The sequence below is a fragment of the Delphinus delphis genome, chromosome 9 (assembly GCF_949987515.2).
Source record: "Delphinus delphis chromosome 9, mDelDel1.2, whole genome shotgun sequence".
NCBI lineage: Eukaryota > Metazoa > Chordata > Mammalia > Artiodactyla > Delphinidae > Delphinus > Delphinus delphis.
Window position 1 is genome coordinate 27,627,282 of NC_082691.1, and position 20,108 is coordinate 27,647,389.

The 20,108-nt window shown below is 37.5% G+C and overlaps 1 protein-coding gene across 1 annotated transcript in view; it reads right to left on the bottom strand.

Moving 5' to 3' along the window:
* Nucleotides 1-20,108, bottom strand: part of PCLO (piccolo presynaptic cytomatrix protein) — a 363,526-nt gene that overhangs the window by 139,472 nt on the left and 203,946 nt on the right. Inside the window, exons 6-7 of the mRNA XM_060020341.1 lie at nucleotides 17,758-19,772; nucleotides 1,584-3,771 (exon numbers count right to left, since the gene is read on the bottom strand). Of these exons, the coding sequence (XP_059876324.1) occupies nucleotides 1,584-3,771; nucleotides 17,758-19,772 (4,203 nt within the window). The remainder of the gene's footprint in view (nucleotides 1-1,583; nucleotides 3,772-17,757; nucleotides 19,773-20,108) is intronic.

Sequence of the window (20,108 nt, forward strand, 5' to 3'; positions counted from 1 at the left end):
ATTGTGAAAAAAGAAAAAAGTAAACGTTTCTGCATTATATAACTTACTTAACTATGTAGATTGATTCAAACAATCGGCTAAATAAAAAAAACACACAGAGTGTTTTATTTAATTGGCTGGTTATCAATAAAAAATGGTCAATCCAATAGCCTGTAGAGAATAAAACAAATCAGGAAGTGAATAGTCTCTTGGAATTTCACTAGAAAAAGCAGTCTCTCCTCCTTCAGATCCAGTGATTACCTCAGTCCTGATCAAACCTACATTTGAACTTCTAAAATTATATTGGTCTCTAGATACAGAAGAAAGAAAATCCTTTTCATGAAAACATATTTTCCTCTAAGTCCTCAGGGAAGATGTTAGATTTAAAATAAGAGATGTTCATGTTAACTTAGTGTTTTGCACTCTCTAAAGCCATGAAGTAATACATTTTTATTTGATGAGAAATATTTTATTTTTAGGACTCAAGCCACACCTACATTCAAATGTATACCACAGAGGGGGGAAAAAAAAAGAACCAAGTGTCATGAGTCCTCTTGGCATGGGCAAGACTTCACATCTCTGTACCTGTCCAACCCTGTCTTCAAATTTAGACTTGGTCTAGGTCATTTTCTAAAATCCTTATGGTTCTATATGATTAAACAAAGAAAATTACCATGAACCAGTTTTTAGTTAAGTACGTACTTGCCATAAATCTCTTGTTCAATATGAAAAACCAGTAATGACAATTTAGGTAAAAAAAAAATGGAATAATGCAAAAAGCAAAGTCATGGAAAAGGCTAACTGAACACACAAGGAAGGCTTCAGCTCAAATAGCTAAATTCACAAAAGCAGTGTACAAATTTCCAATTTTAAAATCTAAACAATGCTTCATACATATTGACAAGCATGTGGATAGTACTGTTATTTATTGTCAAAACCATACTTAGTACTAAGCTTTCTAGTATGTAATGCAAAATGTACAAACTTGTCAATTATGACATTCATAATGAGAGAGATTAAAATACAAACCTTTTATTTAAGTAGAATTATAAAACTCTACATTATGTTAACATTAAGGACTTATTTGAAAGTTCTCAAAAAGAGAACATTCTCTGAATTAACGAACACTGATCTCACAAAATGACATAAATAATTTTCTATTACAGAGTCTAGCAGAATAGTACTTAATGGCTCAAAACCTTAATCATTTCACAAACTGAAAGAAACTAATAACTTTAAAAATGCCTTTTAAAAAAATAAAAGAAACATACAATGAAAATATTTCCAACTATAGATTTAAAGGATGACCATATTTTATTGACACAATTATTTGGTAATGGTTTTGGAAAAGTGGACACCAAACAAATCAAGCAAACAACCAAGAAACAACGGTAAAAGAATAAACTAAAAAGAAATAAAGAAGAGCATGCTACGAAATCTATACACAAGATAAAATTTCCATTTACAAGAAATAAAATAGAAGTAAACATGCAAAAGACGCACCAAGAAAAGTAGAATACGTCCTTGGAGTAGGAAAATTAAACATGCAGAAACACAAGAGTTTGAGTTTTGAGAGTAACAAGGTAGTTTGAGGCCCAATTTACCTTCACTGTCTGACATGGCATGTTGGAAGTCATCCATGATGAAAGCTATGTCACGATCGTAGCCTCGAGTCCGTGATTCTTCTCTCATGTGTTGTTGAACTTCAGGCAATGAGTGACTTGATCCAAACTGATCCCTGGTGTCTGCAGATATTGGTGGCAGGGGTCCAGCTGCAGCCCTGGCCATTCCCATTGGCTGGCCAACAGGACTGAGTGGACTTTCCTCTTCAGAATTCTGGGCCACAATTGGTATTCTTCCTCTACTCTGGCTAATCGGCAAACTGGTAGGCTTAGTTCTGCCAGAGGGTGATGCATGACTAAAGGAAACATCTAGAGCTTCCGCCTCTTGAGCTTTCAGTCTTAGAGAAGAGCTGGAAGAATCTCTTTTAATTGATAAATCAAGCCCATAGACAGAGGAAGGTCTGGAAGAAGGTCTGGACCTGCTGCCACTGCTGTATGGCTTATCTGCTTCATCCTGCAGAGCTGACCGTATGGTATTTCCTAATGTGCCCAGCCCTGTGCCAAGAGATGATCCCAAAAATTTGTGTTGGTCTGTAATGTTTTTTCTGAGGCCAAAAGTGATATCATCTTGAAGAAGCCTTGCCCTGGAAGAAATGCCACCAATAGATGAACTGCTAGAAGTCATATAGCTCGAATAATCAGGTTCAAGGTCTCTACTTTCTTGAATAGGTGAAAATTTGGACATTTTAGGGTCAATTAGTGATTTCTTATGCTTTGACTGCTTTTGATAAAGTATGGCTGCTGGTAGTTGTTTTGCTGCTTGTTTTTCAAGTGTGAGTCTACTAATGCTATACTTTTCAGATTTTGGAAAATGTCTATAGCTAGTATCGGCATGGTAATAATGGGAAAGACCAGCGAGGTGATCTAAGCTCTCTGCCCCTCTACGGAATTCTTGTTTAATCTGATGTTTCAGAAGCTTTAACTCATAAGGATCCTCCATCGGGTCTTCCTCTGCTTTCACATAACTATGCAATCTGGAAGAAGTCTGCAGAGGTGCTAGGAAATCTGTCACTTCTTGAGACCTACGTGTCTCAGTGGTTCGAAGGAGACGGTCTGTTTTTGACAGATCTTTTTCATGAAGGCTAAATGCAGTGCTTAAAGCGGCTGTTCCTTTTGTAATCTCTCCAATGTCATCAATTAAGACATAATTTCGTGGAGTATGATGGTCAATATCTGCATAGAAAGAATCTGCAGATATGCTTGATATTGGGCTGCTTGCCATGCTACTTCTTTCCTCCAATCCTATTCTCAAGTCTAAGCTGTTGTACTTACTACCAAGGTGGGAAACAGCATATGTATTATCAGTAGAAACAGGTGCTATCATCAGGGGTTGGTTGCGAATCACCTCATAGTTTGAAGTTATCTTGGGCTCCAAATATAACGCAGTTTGCCGGGGCTTTTGTTGTATTACCATCATCTGTGATGGTAACTGATAAGCAGGTTGTGGTGTTGGTGTAGGTTGAGCTTGAGGTGTGAAGGACATCGTTGCCACAGCTTGGAAGGCTGGCTGAGTCTGATAAGGTGAAACTTCCTGATGGTACAGAGTCTGTTGCTGGAAGTGGGATTGTTGGGTGTATGGGGTGGGTGCTTGGGTAGGAAGAGCAGGCGAAGAGTATTGGTATTGGGTATAAGGACTTGTAGGAGGGACTAGTTGAGATTCTGTTTGGGTTTGTGGTGGTATAAACTGGCTGAACTCAGTTTGGGGAGCAGTCCTCGGTCGCTCTATGCCGTGCTGACTCTCGATGCGGGCGGGTCTGGTGCTGCTGACCTCACTGTCGGACATGTAATCACGATCCTCAGCTACTCCCTGGAGGTAGGCTCTTTCTCTCTTTTCCCTCTCCTTTAACAATGCCTCTTTCCTCCTGTTAATCCCCATTTCCAGGTACCGTAACTTGGCATCAATCTCCTTCTCTTCCTCATCAAGTTCTGCTTGTTTCTTTCTAAGCTTTGCAGATTCCCTCTCCACAAGATCGAGCTCTCTGTCTATATCCTGGAGAATCTTGGCTCGTGCCATCGTGTTGGTTCTGCAGATCCTTCTCCTGGAAACTGTGCCCACAGTGCTGTATGTTGACTGAGTTCCTGTGGAGGTCTCCTCGGGAGGTGGGTTTGGCAGAGTTCTCTTCACTTTTTTCTGAGTGCCAGAGGGTGTCGTGGTTTGAGAACCTTTTGTCTGTAATTAAGTAAACAAAATACTTAACAAAATACTTTATCATCAACGAAAAAAAGTAAAAGGTCAAAAAAAACATAATTTACATTTAAATAAAAGTGAGTTCATATATGTTTTAGCTATGAGTGCATAATAAAATTAAAATTCTACACATAATTTCAAGTATTAGTCACAAATGCAGTTAACTGAAAAATAATTTTCCTCTTCTTGGTAAATTGATTATTATTACAACTTTGTAACATTAGAAGTGAGTTCTGAAATCAAGCACAGAGTACACTGCTAGGCAGGATTATATTTTAGTTAGACTCTCAGGAGAACTCTTAAAAACTCATTTTCCATCCTATTGAATATACATAGTATTACTTACTGAAGGTATGCCCAGAGCATTCGTGTTAACTATCTAAAGGTTAAGTTATATTTGTTGAAGATGCTCATTGTGCTGTTCAATTGTTTGCTTCTATCTTCCCATTCCTACTTTCACCCCCTGAAGTGACTGTAATTCCTATTCCAATCATGAAGTGTTTTGAAATGAAATCCTCTCATTTGCTACTGTCTCTTTTTCCCCAAGAGTTATCTGAACCCATTTCCTATTTAATCTTTCAATATTTTTCTGACTATTTGAGTTTTCTATTTTCTTTCAATGCTATTATTCTTTAGTAATTTCAGCTTCTTCTAAATGCTTTAGTAACTTCTACATGAAGCAAAAGGAAGTGACTACAAACAATTCAAAAACTCATTAAAATCTTAAAAAAAATCAGATAAAGTTTATCAGTGAGCTGTCAGATATTTTCAATTTTATTTGGTTAATTTGTCATAAACTTGCATTCTAAGAATCACTGGTCTTGAGAATCATACAATTTTAGAATATCAGAAGACATGAGAGATTATTTTGACTATAATTAAAATAAGCTGATATACTCAGTTACCCAACCATGTAGCAGCATATTCACAACTAGATCTCAGGCCTTCTGCCTTCTAGTTGCATATTCTTTACTTTTTTCTTCTTACTAATAATACAAAGACCTTAATTCTTCCCTTTTTCCCAATCACTAAAAATCAAGGACCCCAAAATAACAAAAAGTATATGGGAATTATGTCATATTTGTCCAAGACCCCTTTTTTTTTTTTTTTTTGCAGTACGCGGGCCTCTCACTGTTGTGGCCTCTCCCACTGTGGAGCACAGGCTCTGGACACGCAGGTTCAGCGACCATGGCTCACGGGCCCAGCTGCTCCGCGGCATGTCGTATCTTTGCGAACCGGGGCACGAACCCGTGTCCCCTGCATCGGCAGGCAGAATCTCAACCACTGCGCCACCAGGGAAGCCCAAGACCGTGAACTTTTATTGCCTTTTTACTACTCCCAAATTTGTTACCTTGGTGTTTTTTTAATCTGTTTTCTGTTATTTTTCTGCTCCATTTATCGACCTAATTGTTTAATAGAAATAATCAGAAGCAATATCCTAAAGGTCAATTGAGGTTTATGTGTATTTCTGAAATTTTAAATATCTGAATGCAAATTCACAATGAATAAATGTTGTGAGTTTGTAAAATATGGCAGAGTGATTTTGAAATCATAGCTTATTCATCCTCACAGAGAAATCTCAAGGGGAATTGGAACCACAAAAGCAGCTGTTTGGCATGTTATTTATTCTCTCTCACCCTCAATTATTTTCATTGTATTTAATACTCACAATCAAGTCATAGGGTTGTTATGAAGAGCAAATGAGAACTCTGTGTAAAATATTTAGTACTCATTGTAGGCATCCATTAAGTATTATTTCCTTATAAAATCCCCTTATTTCCACAGAAAACTGTGGAATTTGGTAAATTCATATTCCAAATATTTTTAAAAACTGTTTTTTTAATAAATGAATGCACATGTTATTATGCTTAATATCAACTGACCATAATAAAATAGTAATAAAATTAAAATCTTACTACTTAATAATTTTCCAAAATACTAACAAATATATGTCTTCTGTTTTTAAAAAGTTTTTTCACAATAATCTTCTCAGTTCTCTGAATATAATGGAGGTCAATAGGAGGCTGAAATTAATGATTGTTTCTTTTCCTAGACTAGCATTTGGAAGATTTGGTATATGCATTAAGAGTTTTCAAATTTAAGATGTTCATGTGTACTACATGATTGTGGTTGTGAAATTGTTTGAGAAAGAGCGTTTAAGTGTATTACTTTGAAAGTGTAATGGCATTGCATAATATGAAGACATTTGAAAAGTCTTACTTTGAAAGTAAGAATTCTCCCTACCAAAGGAGGTTAAAAATGCGCACGAGGGCTTCCCTGGTGGCGCAGTGGTTGAGAGTCTGCCTGCCGATGCAGGGGACAAGGGTTCGTGCCCCGGACCGGGAAGATCCCACATGCCGCGGAGCGGCTGGGCCCGTGAGCCATGGGCGCTGAGCCTGCGCGTCTGGAGCCTGTGCTCCGCAACGGGAGAGGCCACAGCAGTGAGACGCCCGCGTACCGCAAACAAACAAACAAATAAACTATATGAACACTGGTTAGCATACTCCTTTAACTTTGTAAAGTTAGGATGGAGGATGAAGATGAAGCTGTAAGATAAACACAAGGCTGCAAGCTGGAAAATATGACTACACGTCCTTCCTTGAAAAAGGACTAGAAGCAGAGTTTCACTCTCTGAAATGTCAGTGAAAGCATTAATTCACCTTCCAGGGGTCTCTCTACCCCAACATCTACAGTTTCCAGTTTTGACACAAAATAGCAGTTGAATATAAAAATATTCAGCATTCTATCCTATACATTGTATCATTAATAATGTGCTCCCAAAACAGACCCATTATTTACCACCATCCCACCCTTACCCCTACACACAGCTAAAACATTCCAAATGTTGAGTGCAAGGGCTCAGTAATTTCTATTCCTTTAAGATATACAAGAAAAATGAAAGACAACGGAGGAGTGACCTGTGAAAATGAAATTCTAAATGATACCACTCATGGAAAAATACTTTAAAAACTGATACAACATCTAGAATCCACTAGGCATTGCAATAAGGCACAGTGCCTGGCACACACAAAATAAAGCCATCAAATTTCTTCAACTAGAGTACTGTGGAATAATTTCATAACTATTTCCATGAATCAAACTCAAAACAAGCAGTATCATCATTGCTATGAAAATATCACCGAATCACTGAAAAAATATAAAGACCTTTATCAATAAACAGTCTTGAGTCTCTACAGCTATGGGAGAGAATTTACCATTTGTGAATGTACTTGAAATTGTTTTTTTAAAGTAGTTCTTTAATTATTGTAATATTCTAGTAGCTAGAAAAAAGTGAGAAACTGAAACACAAGACGTTATTAGTCAGAAAATAAAAACAAAGTAATAGAACATATTTAAAAGTTACACACAAGTTATTTTTCAAAGTCTAGTAGCAGAGGCAAAAATGTTCTCCAATTAATATTGTGAAAGTGGCACTCAATATTTCATCAGGCATCTTTAAGCTTTTCCTTGATGTGCCTCTTGCCCCAGTTTGTCTTGTTTGCTTGCTGAAAGTCACTGCTCTTGGGCTGGCAGCCAAGCAGAAAACTAGTTTCCACCTCACTGGACAGACGCATCAGAGATGTCAGTCTGTGCAACACGTATTGCCTTCTATTTTCTGGAATGTCCCAAACAGATTAATTTCTTTTCTCCTAAAATCTGTATAAGGTATTTTAGAAAGCCCTCTTAGAAGTTTTTAAGGTGATCATTTTTTATACATATGTATGTGTATGTATTTCTCCCTCCTCCCTTCTACCTTCTATCCCTCCCATCCATCCATCTTTGTTATTTCTAGATTTTACATTTTCATTAGAAAAACACATTTCTGTGCAAGACTACAGATATATTTCTTCACTGGTGTGTTGCTTCATTCAAAATTACGTTTTCTTGATCATTTTCCTAAGAGAAAAGAAAATGCTTAAAGGTACTGATGACCTCCTTTTTCTTTTCCTTTTAATCTCCCAACATCCAGTTATTACTATGTTTAAAATCACTCTTTTTGTAGTTATTACTTCAAAAATTTATTGGGGCAGCAAAACGTATTTTGCCTATATGCTCTTAGCTAAGCAGAAACAAGGTTTGATAACCAGTGAGTATAAAGAGAAACAAAGAAGTAATTTAAAAGCACTGACTAACCTAAAGGCTATGAAAACATGATAGCATAAGAATTAAAATCAGATCAGATCACTGGAAAATAAACACAGATACCTCCTATTTTCTCATTTCTATACCATTTAACTTTTACATAGTGCTGCTGGACTAGGAGACGGAATGCTATGAAGAACTATCTAACGTTGACTCCTTCTTCAAGGGCAAATCCATTTACAGTTCTAACATGCTACCACAAGATAACGACTACATCCCTTTACCAGAAAATGTGTTAATGGTTTATACGAGCAATCTGAAGTGGAAAATTAAAGTTAATAAAAATTTCCAAGAATTAACTTGAAAACTTACCCTAAAACATAAATGTATATTTAAAAAGTAAGATACATCTCTTCCACCTGCTTTTTTTTCCAGCATGCTGAATATTATAGTATTGCCTGCCTGTGACTTACTTCATTTTGAGAACAAATTATTGATCCACAAAGAGGGATTGTAGTGATTCCAACACTTCCAAAAATATCTCCTCATTTGCATTTCTCATTGACAATCTCTCATCAGAACAAAAATAACTGTATTCAGAACAAAAATAACTGTATTTCAAATGCTGTAAAATGTAAATCTCTAATTATGCTACAGTTTTGTACATGGAGTATTAGAATGATGATTGATTACTATGTGATATGTTTTCCAGCACTTCAGATCATTAGCAATTTAAGGGATGATTCAATAACTACTTACCTAAAGCCATGAGAAACATCATGACCTTTTAATAGTGGCATAGTCTTTACTAAATTATCTTGAGATAATAAAGATAATTTATGTTTAGACTCTTGAAATGCCTAACCACAAAATCACAGGAATCTCTGTTATTGTTTTTTGTTCCTTTCTCATTGATTTATTATCCTCTGGCCTATAAAACTTTGCAACATGACATTAAAATACTTCCAAGCTGCTGTGACCTACATGAGTGCAGTAAATAAAAATAGTTGTTTTTCATAAACCTAAATCACATGAATAGCTTCCCCCAGGTTAAATTAAACAACAAAATTTCCTTGGCAAGGAGGACCATGGTCCTTCTTCCGTATGAACTGGAGAACCATCTGGTTCTTTAGAAGACAGTGCTATTAAGAACTGGTAAAGGATGGCAATTAAATTAAGTGGCAAAAAATATTTTTTTTTTGGTCTTCTAAGATGATAAAGCTCATGCATGGACTTATGTAAATTCAACAATATTTTTTCTAAGTGTTATTTTAAGAGGTTAACTTTTCAATCCTTAATTCTATAAATTCAGTTACATGAGAACAGAGGTATACTTGGATGGGTGATTAGATGATTTTCCAAATGGATAATTAATGAAACCTGAGCTTATTGACCGAAGTGCATTTGAGTGAGCATTTACAGGCATCAGCTCATGCCATAAATGGAAGAACTGGTTGAAAGCGCCGCAAAGAAGCTTATTCTAAACAAAATAACATTGTTTTATTAGAAACATTACTATCATTTTAATACCTATGACACACTGAAGAAATTCATGCACATTTATTAATGTCAAAAGGAGAAATGTCATGACGTTGGGTCTTTCGTGAAGTATCCTGAAACTCTCTACAACTAGCGCTTATTAGTACTTTAAACAGTGATTTCACCTCGACCTTCTAAAAAGTAAATGACTAACCCATAAAAGTAGCCTCTATGCCCGGAGACTGAGCTCTGTGATTAGGGCTGAGTTTTATCAGAAAAAACACTGGAGACTTGTCTTGTCCCTGTCATGTTAAAATATACTACCCAACAGGTCAGAAATTAAAATGTGGTCCAACTTATTAAGAGTGATTTACTTATGTAGTTAAAATGGTTTATCAGTGAGCCCAAACAATTTTCGTATATATCTTTTTCATTCAGTTGAGGAAGGAGAAGGAGAGAGGATAAGTATAATCACTTTTAGCTTCAACTCTTCTAATGTTACTGTTTACTCCCTCATAGGGGTTACTTACTGTTCTTCACAAAGTTAAGCTTTTATTTGTCATCTTATAAAATTTTTTCAACCAAAATAAATAGAGATAGCAGTTCTATAATTTAGCTTAAAGATTTCTTACACTGTGCTCAACCATCGCTTTTCTCTACTGTTTTAATTTGAATCTCTAGCAAACTGTTCTTAAGGAGAAAAAAAATAGATAAAAATTCCCTTTGTTGTTTAAAGCTTTAGACTAAGTTACCTCAGTTTATTTAGCCAGTTCATTTCAGGCTCAATTTACCTCACTATACTTGTTCTGGTGCTTTCCTAATTCAAACTCTACACATAAGTCAAGATACAGAAGAGGACCAAAAAGAAAATCCTGTTAAATAGAAGAAATTCATTTGCTACAAATGGAATTAATGTTGGGTGGGTATGGAGGTGCAAAGAACACTGACCTGGACTTCAGATTTCTCATCTTTAAAATATGTAATAAAATAAATATAAAACCTACAGAAAAGAAATGGTTTGGATCTCTACCAAGCAACTGAATTTGAAACTATTTTATTAGTTATATAAGGCTATAAAAGTATTAACTAGCTTATGTATAGATGTATATGTATAGGCATATATGTCTATTACAAACATGTATTTTTATGTTGAACATAGTGATAAGAAAAAGTAAAGCAACTAGTGGAATACATTTTGATGCCACTATGTACAATATACCTCAAAACTTTTCCAAATTTTTATATCACAATCATTTTAGTTGCTTGTTATTTTATTTCAGTAATAGCACATGTGGCAGATTATAGAATCCTACATAAGTAGTAATTTTAAAAAACATGAACAGGGCTTCCCTGGTGGCGCAGCGGTTGGGAGTTCGCCTGCCGATGCAGGGGACACGGGTTCGTGCCCCGGTCCGGGAAGATCCCACATGCCGCAGAGCGGCTGGGCCCGTGAGCCAGGTCCGCTGAGCCTGCGCTCCGCAACGGGAGAGGCCACAACAGTGAGAGGCCCGAGTATCGCAAAAAAAAAAAACAAAAAAAACCAAAACATAAACAAATATACAAAAGTGCATGTCTGTTTGTTGGGACGGGATGTATTTTTGAGAATATGTAGGTAGCTTTATGTAGAGTCAGTTTTAAACTGCACAACTGTTCGAAACAGGTAGTGTACTGAATTAAGAATATTATGATAAAATACTTAGGAAGCTAATAACTGTTAAATGATGCTCAGTGTTTTTAAACTGGGTCAGTAATAATCAATGCTCTATTAATTCAGAACTCCCCCGTGTTAAACTAGTATTTCCTAATATTTAGGGTTACATTTTCAGCAAAGGTCTTTCACTGAACATTAGGAACATACGTCTGTTTCTTATAATTATGTTTATTGGCATAGTTTGAAATGTTGACGTTGAGAAAAAATAACACAAATAATCTGATTTTTTTCCCCTTCAGTCTGAAAAGGTTTGCTTTGAAATTAATCCTTAGATACTGATTACAATGAAATAGCAAAGGTTACCTACTGAACACTAGATTGATGAGATCAATTTAAAAATTTTCTGGTTTTCACTGACATTTGTCTACATGTATACATTCAATCTGATTTTTATCAGACCCTAATAATAATGACCATAAATTATTATTTTACTGCCATTTATTTTGAAAAACACTTTAACATACTATTTCCTATTTTATAATATAATAGTATAATAATATATAATAATATCCAAGATTTTAATCATAAAGAAGAAATATGATAAGAAAAGTGTACTAGCAATGAAGAGGGTGTAAAAGCTATAGAAAAAAATGAGGCCTCAGCTATGTAGAAAGCCAGTCTTTAATATATGAATACTTTTTCTCTCATATATGTAAATACTACCATTATAAAACAGCTTATTTCGTCAAAGTCAGTTTTAATAGACTGGTTTCTTATGTTGCTTTCCAAAGACAGTAATGAAAAACAATCCCTAAAAAATATTATTCTTCAAATCACACTTGGTTATCACGGTCATTATTTCTTAAATCTGTATATTCTGACAGAAATAAAATTTCTCAATTTAGGTTATGGAAATTACTCTCAGAAATAGACATTAAAGGGTTCTAAAAATCTTAAAAATAGCTATCAAAACAGCAATCAGTGAAGCAAAACACATTCTTGTAAAAATCAGCTCATGAATACCATCTGCTTTGCAATAGGATCCTGGCTTAAACTCTAGAACAAAAATATTTTAATAAGGAGTTTGTCTATTACTAAAAAAGCTCTAAAATTGTTCAACAAGTCTAAGGGTAGGAAAAACAGTTTTAACACTTGGCAGTTTATGTAATTTTAAGACCAGACAGAGGTGACAACATTTTAAATGTAGCTTATTTAGGTGCACAAAAGTGGCATGTATCATTATTGATAAAACGTGCTATTCCTTTTGATAGAAAAAAAATCATTGCTTTTTTTTTTGAAGACAGATAAATCTTGGAATGATAAATCTAGTTCCAAACAAATCCTTTGAATTTACACTGCTATTTCTTCCAATGGCTATGACATTCTCTCCTGATTTTGTAGAGAACATGCTACATTAACCTCCTTTTTTTTTTTTTTATAACATTTTAACAATTTATCTGAGCAAAAATCCACTTGAGTCAGGCGGCATCCAATCTAGCAGATAGAAAGAAGCTCTGAAGAGCTGTACAAAATGAGTTTTACAGGCAGAGGTGAGTGGGAACAAGGAAGTTATACTTTGCAAAAAGAGTGAGAGTTTAACCTCCTTTCTTGACGTTCGTGATCATCTGGGGTCATGATGTAAACAGTTTCATTGTGTGAAAGAAAGAAAAAGAGCATGAGGAACATGTTTTGGTGCTCTGGTTTATGAAAGTTTCATAGGTGTGATGCTCGAGGTAATCCACAGACACACACAAAAATACTGGACTGAAATAAATTTGAGAAAGCGCATTGTCATCCGTTCAGCAAAAGAAGAAAAACACAGGGGAAAGCAGAAGGAAAAACTGTAACCCTGAACTACACAAGAAGTGTCGTACGGAGAATGAATAAGATTTTATTTATTTGTTTTGCTTTGTTTCTATTTTTTTTTTTTTTTTGCGGTACGCGGGCCTCTCACTGTTGTGGCCTCTCCCGTTGCAGAGCACAGGCTCCGGACGCGCAGGCTCAGCGGCCATGGCTCACGGGCCCAGCCGCTCCGCGGCATGTGGGATCCTCCCGGACCGGGGCACGAACCCGTGTCCCCTGCATCGGCAGGCAGACTTTCAACCACTGCGCCACCAGGGAAGCCCTGTTTCTATTTTTTGTTTTAGGTGGGAGCAAGGAATTGGGGAATCACCCCCAAATTAAAAGCAGTTTGGTGGATAAAGCGGCCTGTTCACTAATTCATCAAATTAATTTACTGCTGTAGAGAACCTACTGTGAACCAGGCATTGTTCTGGGCACTGGGGATATAGCAGTGAATATAATTAACAAAAATGCTCACCCATAAGTTCTGGTTGGGGAAGAAAGACAATACGTGAAATTATAAAGGAACAGACATAGTACTTTTGATACTAATATGTGATATGGAGAAAAATCAAGAAAGGCATACGGATAGAGTGTTAGAAAGGTGGGTGGTTTTCATTTGGTCAGTCAGTAAAGGCCTTATTACCTAAAAGAATAACTTTAAAATGGTTATAAAGAAGAGGAATCTAAAATTTCTAGAGAAGCACCATTATATACTTCATAGACCATGAAAGGTACACAGTTACTAGGAGATTTGAAATTTTTTTCTACTAACCCATAAGGTGAAGCTCTTTAATGACAGTCAGCAAATTTCTGCTGAGGAAATACAGAAACTGCCAAATGTACCCCCCCACCCCCCACCGTGAGGAAAGGGAATTAACAGGATATCTACAATTGCCAGACTTAGTGATGGGAAGGTAGTGTTACTTTCATTCAATCATTACAGATGATTTGGTCACTCTCCACTAGTGTCCACTCATTTTTCATTATGTGACTTCCATAAAACATTTTAATTGAAGAAGTCCACTGATGAAAGTTAGAAAAAAATCTCTGTGTGCATACCATTTCCTCATTACAAAGCTTATTCCTTTCTGTGCTTTTACTAAATCATGATGAAAATACATTATTTTCAAGTGGTATCTAAGTAGCAAGCCCAGCCCCATGGGAAGGAATACATTCTAAATTTACTTTAGTTGTATCTCTTGGGAATTTTCCTGGGGAGCAATCAGAAGAACTCAAGTAAAAACGTGGTAATTTTTTTCCATCTTTACTCAGAGTTAAAATTTTCTATTTGTAAAAGGAAGCAGACCACAAGATAAAAGTGTTTGGTTATATAAAGTTGTCAAAAATAGAATTTGGCTTTGGGGCTGTGACTTTGATACCAGAGTGATAAGGTCTAGAAAAGAGATACAGCTCACCTCTTACAGACACAGGGGAATATTACATAACTCAATAAAATGATCTCTGATAACTCCCTGCACCAGTTATGCCCACTCTGTATTATTTTATGATTTTACGTTAATTAGTGCTAATTTAACCAATTAAATCTATGCAATATCTTAGGGCTAAGCATGAACTCAAAGTGTCAGTGACAGACTAAGCAGATGATATAGACTCCTGCCTTGAAATTTGTGTGCCAAAGGTGTGACCACAGTTCCATGATGGAAAAACTCAATCAGAGTTAAAGGATCTCAGATAGTTGGATTCCTATAGAGTAGGAATGGAATAAATTTAAATCTCTAATGTTTAAAATTGCAGAATTAAGACAAATGTTTGGAAACTCCAGGAAGAGAGATTTTACCCATATGGAAGAACTTTGTAATAATGAAAGCTCTCCAAAAAGCTTGGGAAATAGTTACTAAGAAAAAAATAACTGAGTATGGAAAGAGGACCAAATGCAGACAAAGCAACAAACCATAAAAACAGTCTGGGCTTCCCTGGTGGCGCAGTGGTTGAGAGTCCACCTGCCGATGCAGGGGACGCTGGTTCGTGCCCCGGTCCGGGAAGATCCCACATGCCGTAGAGCGGCTGGGCCCGTGAGCCATGGCCGCTGAGCCTGTGCGTCCGGAGCCTGTGCTCCGCAACGGGACAGGCCACAACAGTGAGAGGCCCGCGTACCGCAAAAAAAAAAAAAAAAAAAAAAAAAAAATAGACAACAAGCATGGTACCGAATTAGCGAGAAGAATCAGAAAATGTCCCATAAGCCTTAGAAGAGACTAACAAAGAATAACTGTCAGGCGGCAAGTTTAACATTTTAACCCTGGCCAGGTCACTGGTTTATTAAAGAACCATGATAAAGGCACTAGCCTACTCTGGGCTTTGCTCCTTATCTGTAAGGTGGCTGGACTAATAGCTAAATGCTATTTAACTTGTGCTCAGTTGTTTCAGATATCTATTCCATAACATCTTACAGAAAAACCCAGACCAACTTTTTGGTCAACCCAATACATAAAAATAAACAAAGTGGAACTGACACTTTAAGCAAAGGAGGTATCGGTTTAGATTATCAACAGGACTTGCTAGGATGGGTCTAGATTGTGGCAATGAAAAGGTCAGCAGCCAGAGTCTTTTAATGCATGCCTTAACCCATTGCTTCTATGCTTATAATCCTTCCTTTAATACATTTATTCAATAAATATTGAAGGTCTGCTTTGTGCCAGGTGCTCTTCTAGGCTCTTGGGAATACAGAGGCAAACAAAGTAAGATTCCTGATCTTGTAGAGGTTATGATCTACTGGAGAAGGAAGATGATATTTGATTAAATCTATATTAATAAGTAATACACACAAATTTAGAGGGTGCAGGGATTCATGCTGATAGACATTTAGAGAGTGAAGTAAGGACAGCTTCTCTGTGGAAGTGAAATTTAAGCAGAAACCTGTACACAGGAGCGAGCCAGGAAAAGATCTGGGAGAGAGAGATCCCAACAGGGGTCCTGGGTGGGGATGAGGTTGGCACATCCAAAGAAAGGCAAGGTCAGTGGTTGGAGCAGAGCGAGAAGGGGGGTAAGTGTAGGAGTGACCAATGAGGTTGTGAGTTGGGATCACATGGGTCCTTGTTAAGAAATTTCTAATGTATCCTGATGAATCTGTTGAGAATCTACTGGAGAGTGTGTGACAAAATCTGACGTACACTTAGAAAATCACCCTAGGTGCAGTTCGGAGAATAAACTGTAAGGAAGGCAAGGGTGGTGAGGTCCATGGGCTAGGGCGCAGGGTAAACAAAAGGAACTACTGGATTGTGCTCCAAGGCTCAATACCCTTAGGATTTTTCAGGCTCAGAGTATTTGGTAATTCTGTTCAACTTCTTTTACGATTAGACAGTTAATCAGTATCGCTGGTACAATCAATAATACAACTTATATGACCCACTGTATCTTTCATTTTGTACTTCTAAATCCAAAGTGAATACTGCGAGGAAAAAATATTGACACCTGAATCTCTTCTATCCCAGAGCTCATTTGAATTAAGGCTATAGGGCCATATGTTAAGTAAATGATGAATACACCAAGTGGAAAAGCCTGTTCTTTCTAATGACAGAAGCCTTGAATATAACTTTAAAATACTGTTTAAAAATGTATTTTCAAAGATTTCCAAGTAACTCTTTGGATGAGTTCATAGGGCACAGCTGTAAAAATAAATACCTATACATTATAGCCGAGTTAAAAATATTTTTTGCAATATATTTAATTCTAGAAACAGTTATACATTAAAACAAATCTCTGTAAACTGAATGAAATCTCAGTGCACCAGTGGTTCCCTGACTTAAAACAGTTATGACCTGTCCCCCACATAAAGACAATTACACACTGTTTGAGAAAGTCCATAATAACAAAATGCCCCTACGAAACTAGAAAACTTGTAAGAATTTTTAATTTATTAATATGTCTATCAATATGCCTATATACCTAAAAATTGACTTACATATAGTGACATATTTTTCAGCCCACAGCCAATGTTTAATGTATATGGGTTGCTGGCAACAGAGTGATATCTCAGAAAAACCTATTTAGATGCTTCGGGGTTTGAAGATCTAGACTTCAGAAACCAGTGCATGAGGGGAACTCTTAATCTGAACATAAATCTAGTTTTAAATAGAACTATCAGATTTATCAATAACCTTCTGAAGAATTATATATTAGGTTTTCTTTAAGTAGGATACACCTTCTTTTATACCTGATTACTAACATTTCTTATTTTCAGCTATAGAGATCTTCACGAATGTGTCTGACATACCTATATATGTTCTTTTCCCTTTGAAGCATATTTTTAAATAATTAAACTCTATTATTCAAAGGAACATTAAAAATTAAATTTTCCTCTCTAAGAACTAGGACTAAGGCTTATCTGAGGTAGATTAAGAAAGTTTCCAGAAACAAAATAAGCATGGATGAACTATGAAGATTATTTTACACTTTCTGCTCTAGAAATGCTCTCTCTGGAGCAACAAAGGTTAACATTCCGGAGGAAGGAAGAACAGACTGATTAAATGATCACCACAGATCTTCCCACTAAAGAATCCCAGTATCCATGGGTTTAAACGTTTGGTCATCCTTTGCCTTATCTATTTATCTTCAATGCTTATTCCATCATACTTGAATATGAGTATTAACTGTACTCACCAAAATCAGTCTACAATTGACACCTGGGAGATTTCAAGATTAGAACAAAATTTCAATCTCATTACATCATAATAACCTTCTCTCTCATTTTTGTCTCACATAATATGGTCTTTTTTTTGGTACTTCTACATGGATGTATACTTTTCTATCTTTTCCCCCAAATTTCTAATGAAATAGTCCTCACTGAAATTTAGAATTAGGCACCAGGAGCCTTTACTGCCTCCTAAAGTCTGCAAACACACAGTTAATATCAACTCATCCATTGTCTTCTAACTGAAAAGAAGCACTCTTACCGTGTAGCCCTCGGTATACTGAAAAGGAGCCCTGGAACTTTCGTCTGCTGTTGGACTCAGAGGCTTGGGGTCAGACATGGAGCGTTGCATCATCTTGGCTGTCTTAGGACTTGCTGGGGGAACTTTAGCCATATCGGGGTGCAGTACTTTCTGTGGACTTATATCATCAGGGAGGGGTTTCTCATAAGGTACAAAGGCTGATTCTAAGGCTTTGCCTGGTGAAAGTGGTGAGATGGGTGAATAAAGGACTTTTGGAGATTTGGGCGGGGAAGGAGCCAGCTGTAATGTGGAATCTGCCCGAAGGTGAGATGAATACCCGATCTCTAAAGGTGTTGGGCGTTTCTTGTCTTTGGGTGGAGATGTGGTACCCAGATATTGAGGACTCTGTGTGTCTGAATCTGCTTCTGTTTGACATCCTAAACTGCCCCCTTTGTAAGTCTTTTCTGGTGCTGAAATGTGTTTAATTATTTCTACCTTGGCATCCACGCGTGCCCGTATCGAAGGCGTTCTTATGGTTCCGACTGGTTCAGTTTGCACAGATATCTCTGCTACTGTTTGAACTGCTATACTGGAGACTTTGGAAAGGAGTTTGGCCTTGTCTGCCTCTGTAGTGCTGTCACCGTATTTCCCTACGCGAGCTTTTCTCCTTGATCTAGTAGGCATATCCCATTCATCCTGATCTTCATCATCCGTTTGGACGCTTGTATCGACACTCTTTTTAGTTCTCCTTCTCCTACTCACGTAACTCCGATCCGTTGACTCTTCATCGTCAGTTTGTACCCCGCTGTCCACTATCTTTTTAAAGCAGCGGGGATCATCTGCCAGATTTTCCCCCATCTCATCATAGTGGCCACGGACTTTAGCTCCAGAACTTCTCTTTTTGGGCTGCTTCTCCTCTTTTACAACCACGTCTGTCAGAGGTATTTCTGAAACAGTACTCAGGATGCCAGGTGGGGCAATGTACTGAGTAACCCCGTCCGACTGAACTGTGTACCATCCTTGGCTTTGTGGTATTTCAATCGCCACCACGGCAGAGGCTGTGGTGGTTGTATCTTCGGTCGCCCAAAACTGACCACCTTCTGGGGCAGCATACTGACCTTCCAGAATGGCCTGCTCTGTAGTGGTTTGTGGAGAAGCAGTTCCAGAAGGGTCATAGTTATACTGGTAGATCTGGCGGATCTTTTGCTCCTCGAGCTGCTGGTGAAGCTGTTGCTGCAGCTGCTGGATCTGCTCCAGCTGCAACTGTTGCTGCGCTAACGTCTCCTGTCTCATGATGAACTGGGCTTGCCGCTCCTCTTCTTGCTGATACAGGAGGTGCTGCTTCATTGACTGCAGCTCCTCCAGCTTTTTTTGAACCATGAGCTTTTCCTGTTCTCGGAACCTTTGAATTTCCTGCCGTTCCCACTCTAATTCCTCAGCAAAACGCTGCTGCTTAATTTTCTCCAGTTCCAAGAGCTCGCGCTCCAAGTCCAGTTGCTGTTGTTGCTTACCTTCTTCGGGGACGATTAGAAGCGCACTTTCCTCTCCCACCACTTCAGAAAAGACTTCAGACGCTGTGGTTAAAGTGGGAACCGAGTCCATCGTCTCAGCTGTCAGAGTTTCCATAGTGATAGTTTGCAAACTGGCATTGATATCAACACCAGTTACTGCAATGTCTGTTTCAGATGCCCCTGTTGTCAAGAAATATGATCTAGGCATTGGCTGGCTCTGGTGCAGGGCGGATAGTGAAGTCACAGCGTCAGTTGTGTGCACACCAGACAAATCCCTCATGGTTTTGCTGAAAATGGAGCCAGGTTGTGTGGTGATAGCAAATGTGGAAGGAATTGGAGTTGCTACTGAAGAATAGACAACACCATTAGATGACCTCAAAACACTCCCCACACCATACTGAGGTCCTGGAGGTGGAGTCATTCTTGCTGTGGAATACTGTGGGGTACTAATCCCAACTCCTGAAATGACTTGTCGTGTTTCTGGATATGGACCTGTAGTCTTGCTTGAATAATCCATTACCTCACCTGAAACACAGGGTAGAGTTATAGTGCAGTTCCCAGAACGAATGATGCTTTTGGGGTTGGAAAGCCCACTCAGTCTTGAAGAACATAATGAATGGGACTGCATGCAAATCCACAGGCTAACCTACCTAGGTGCGGAATAAAAGCAATGTTGAACATGCAGGCACATGCAGGCGACTTTGCGTGGAACAGATTAAAAAAAAAATGAAGAAACAAAAGCGCACATGTACTCCAAAATATGGTGCCAAAACATCCAAAGAAAGATGAAAAGTAACAAAATTGGGAAAGGGACCACATTGTCATCCTGAAATGAGATGAGGAACACCATAATGGTATTTC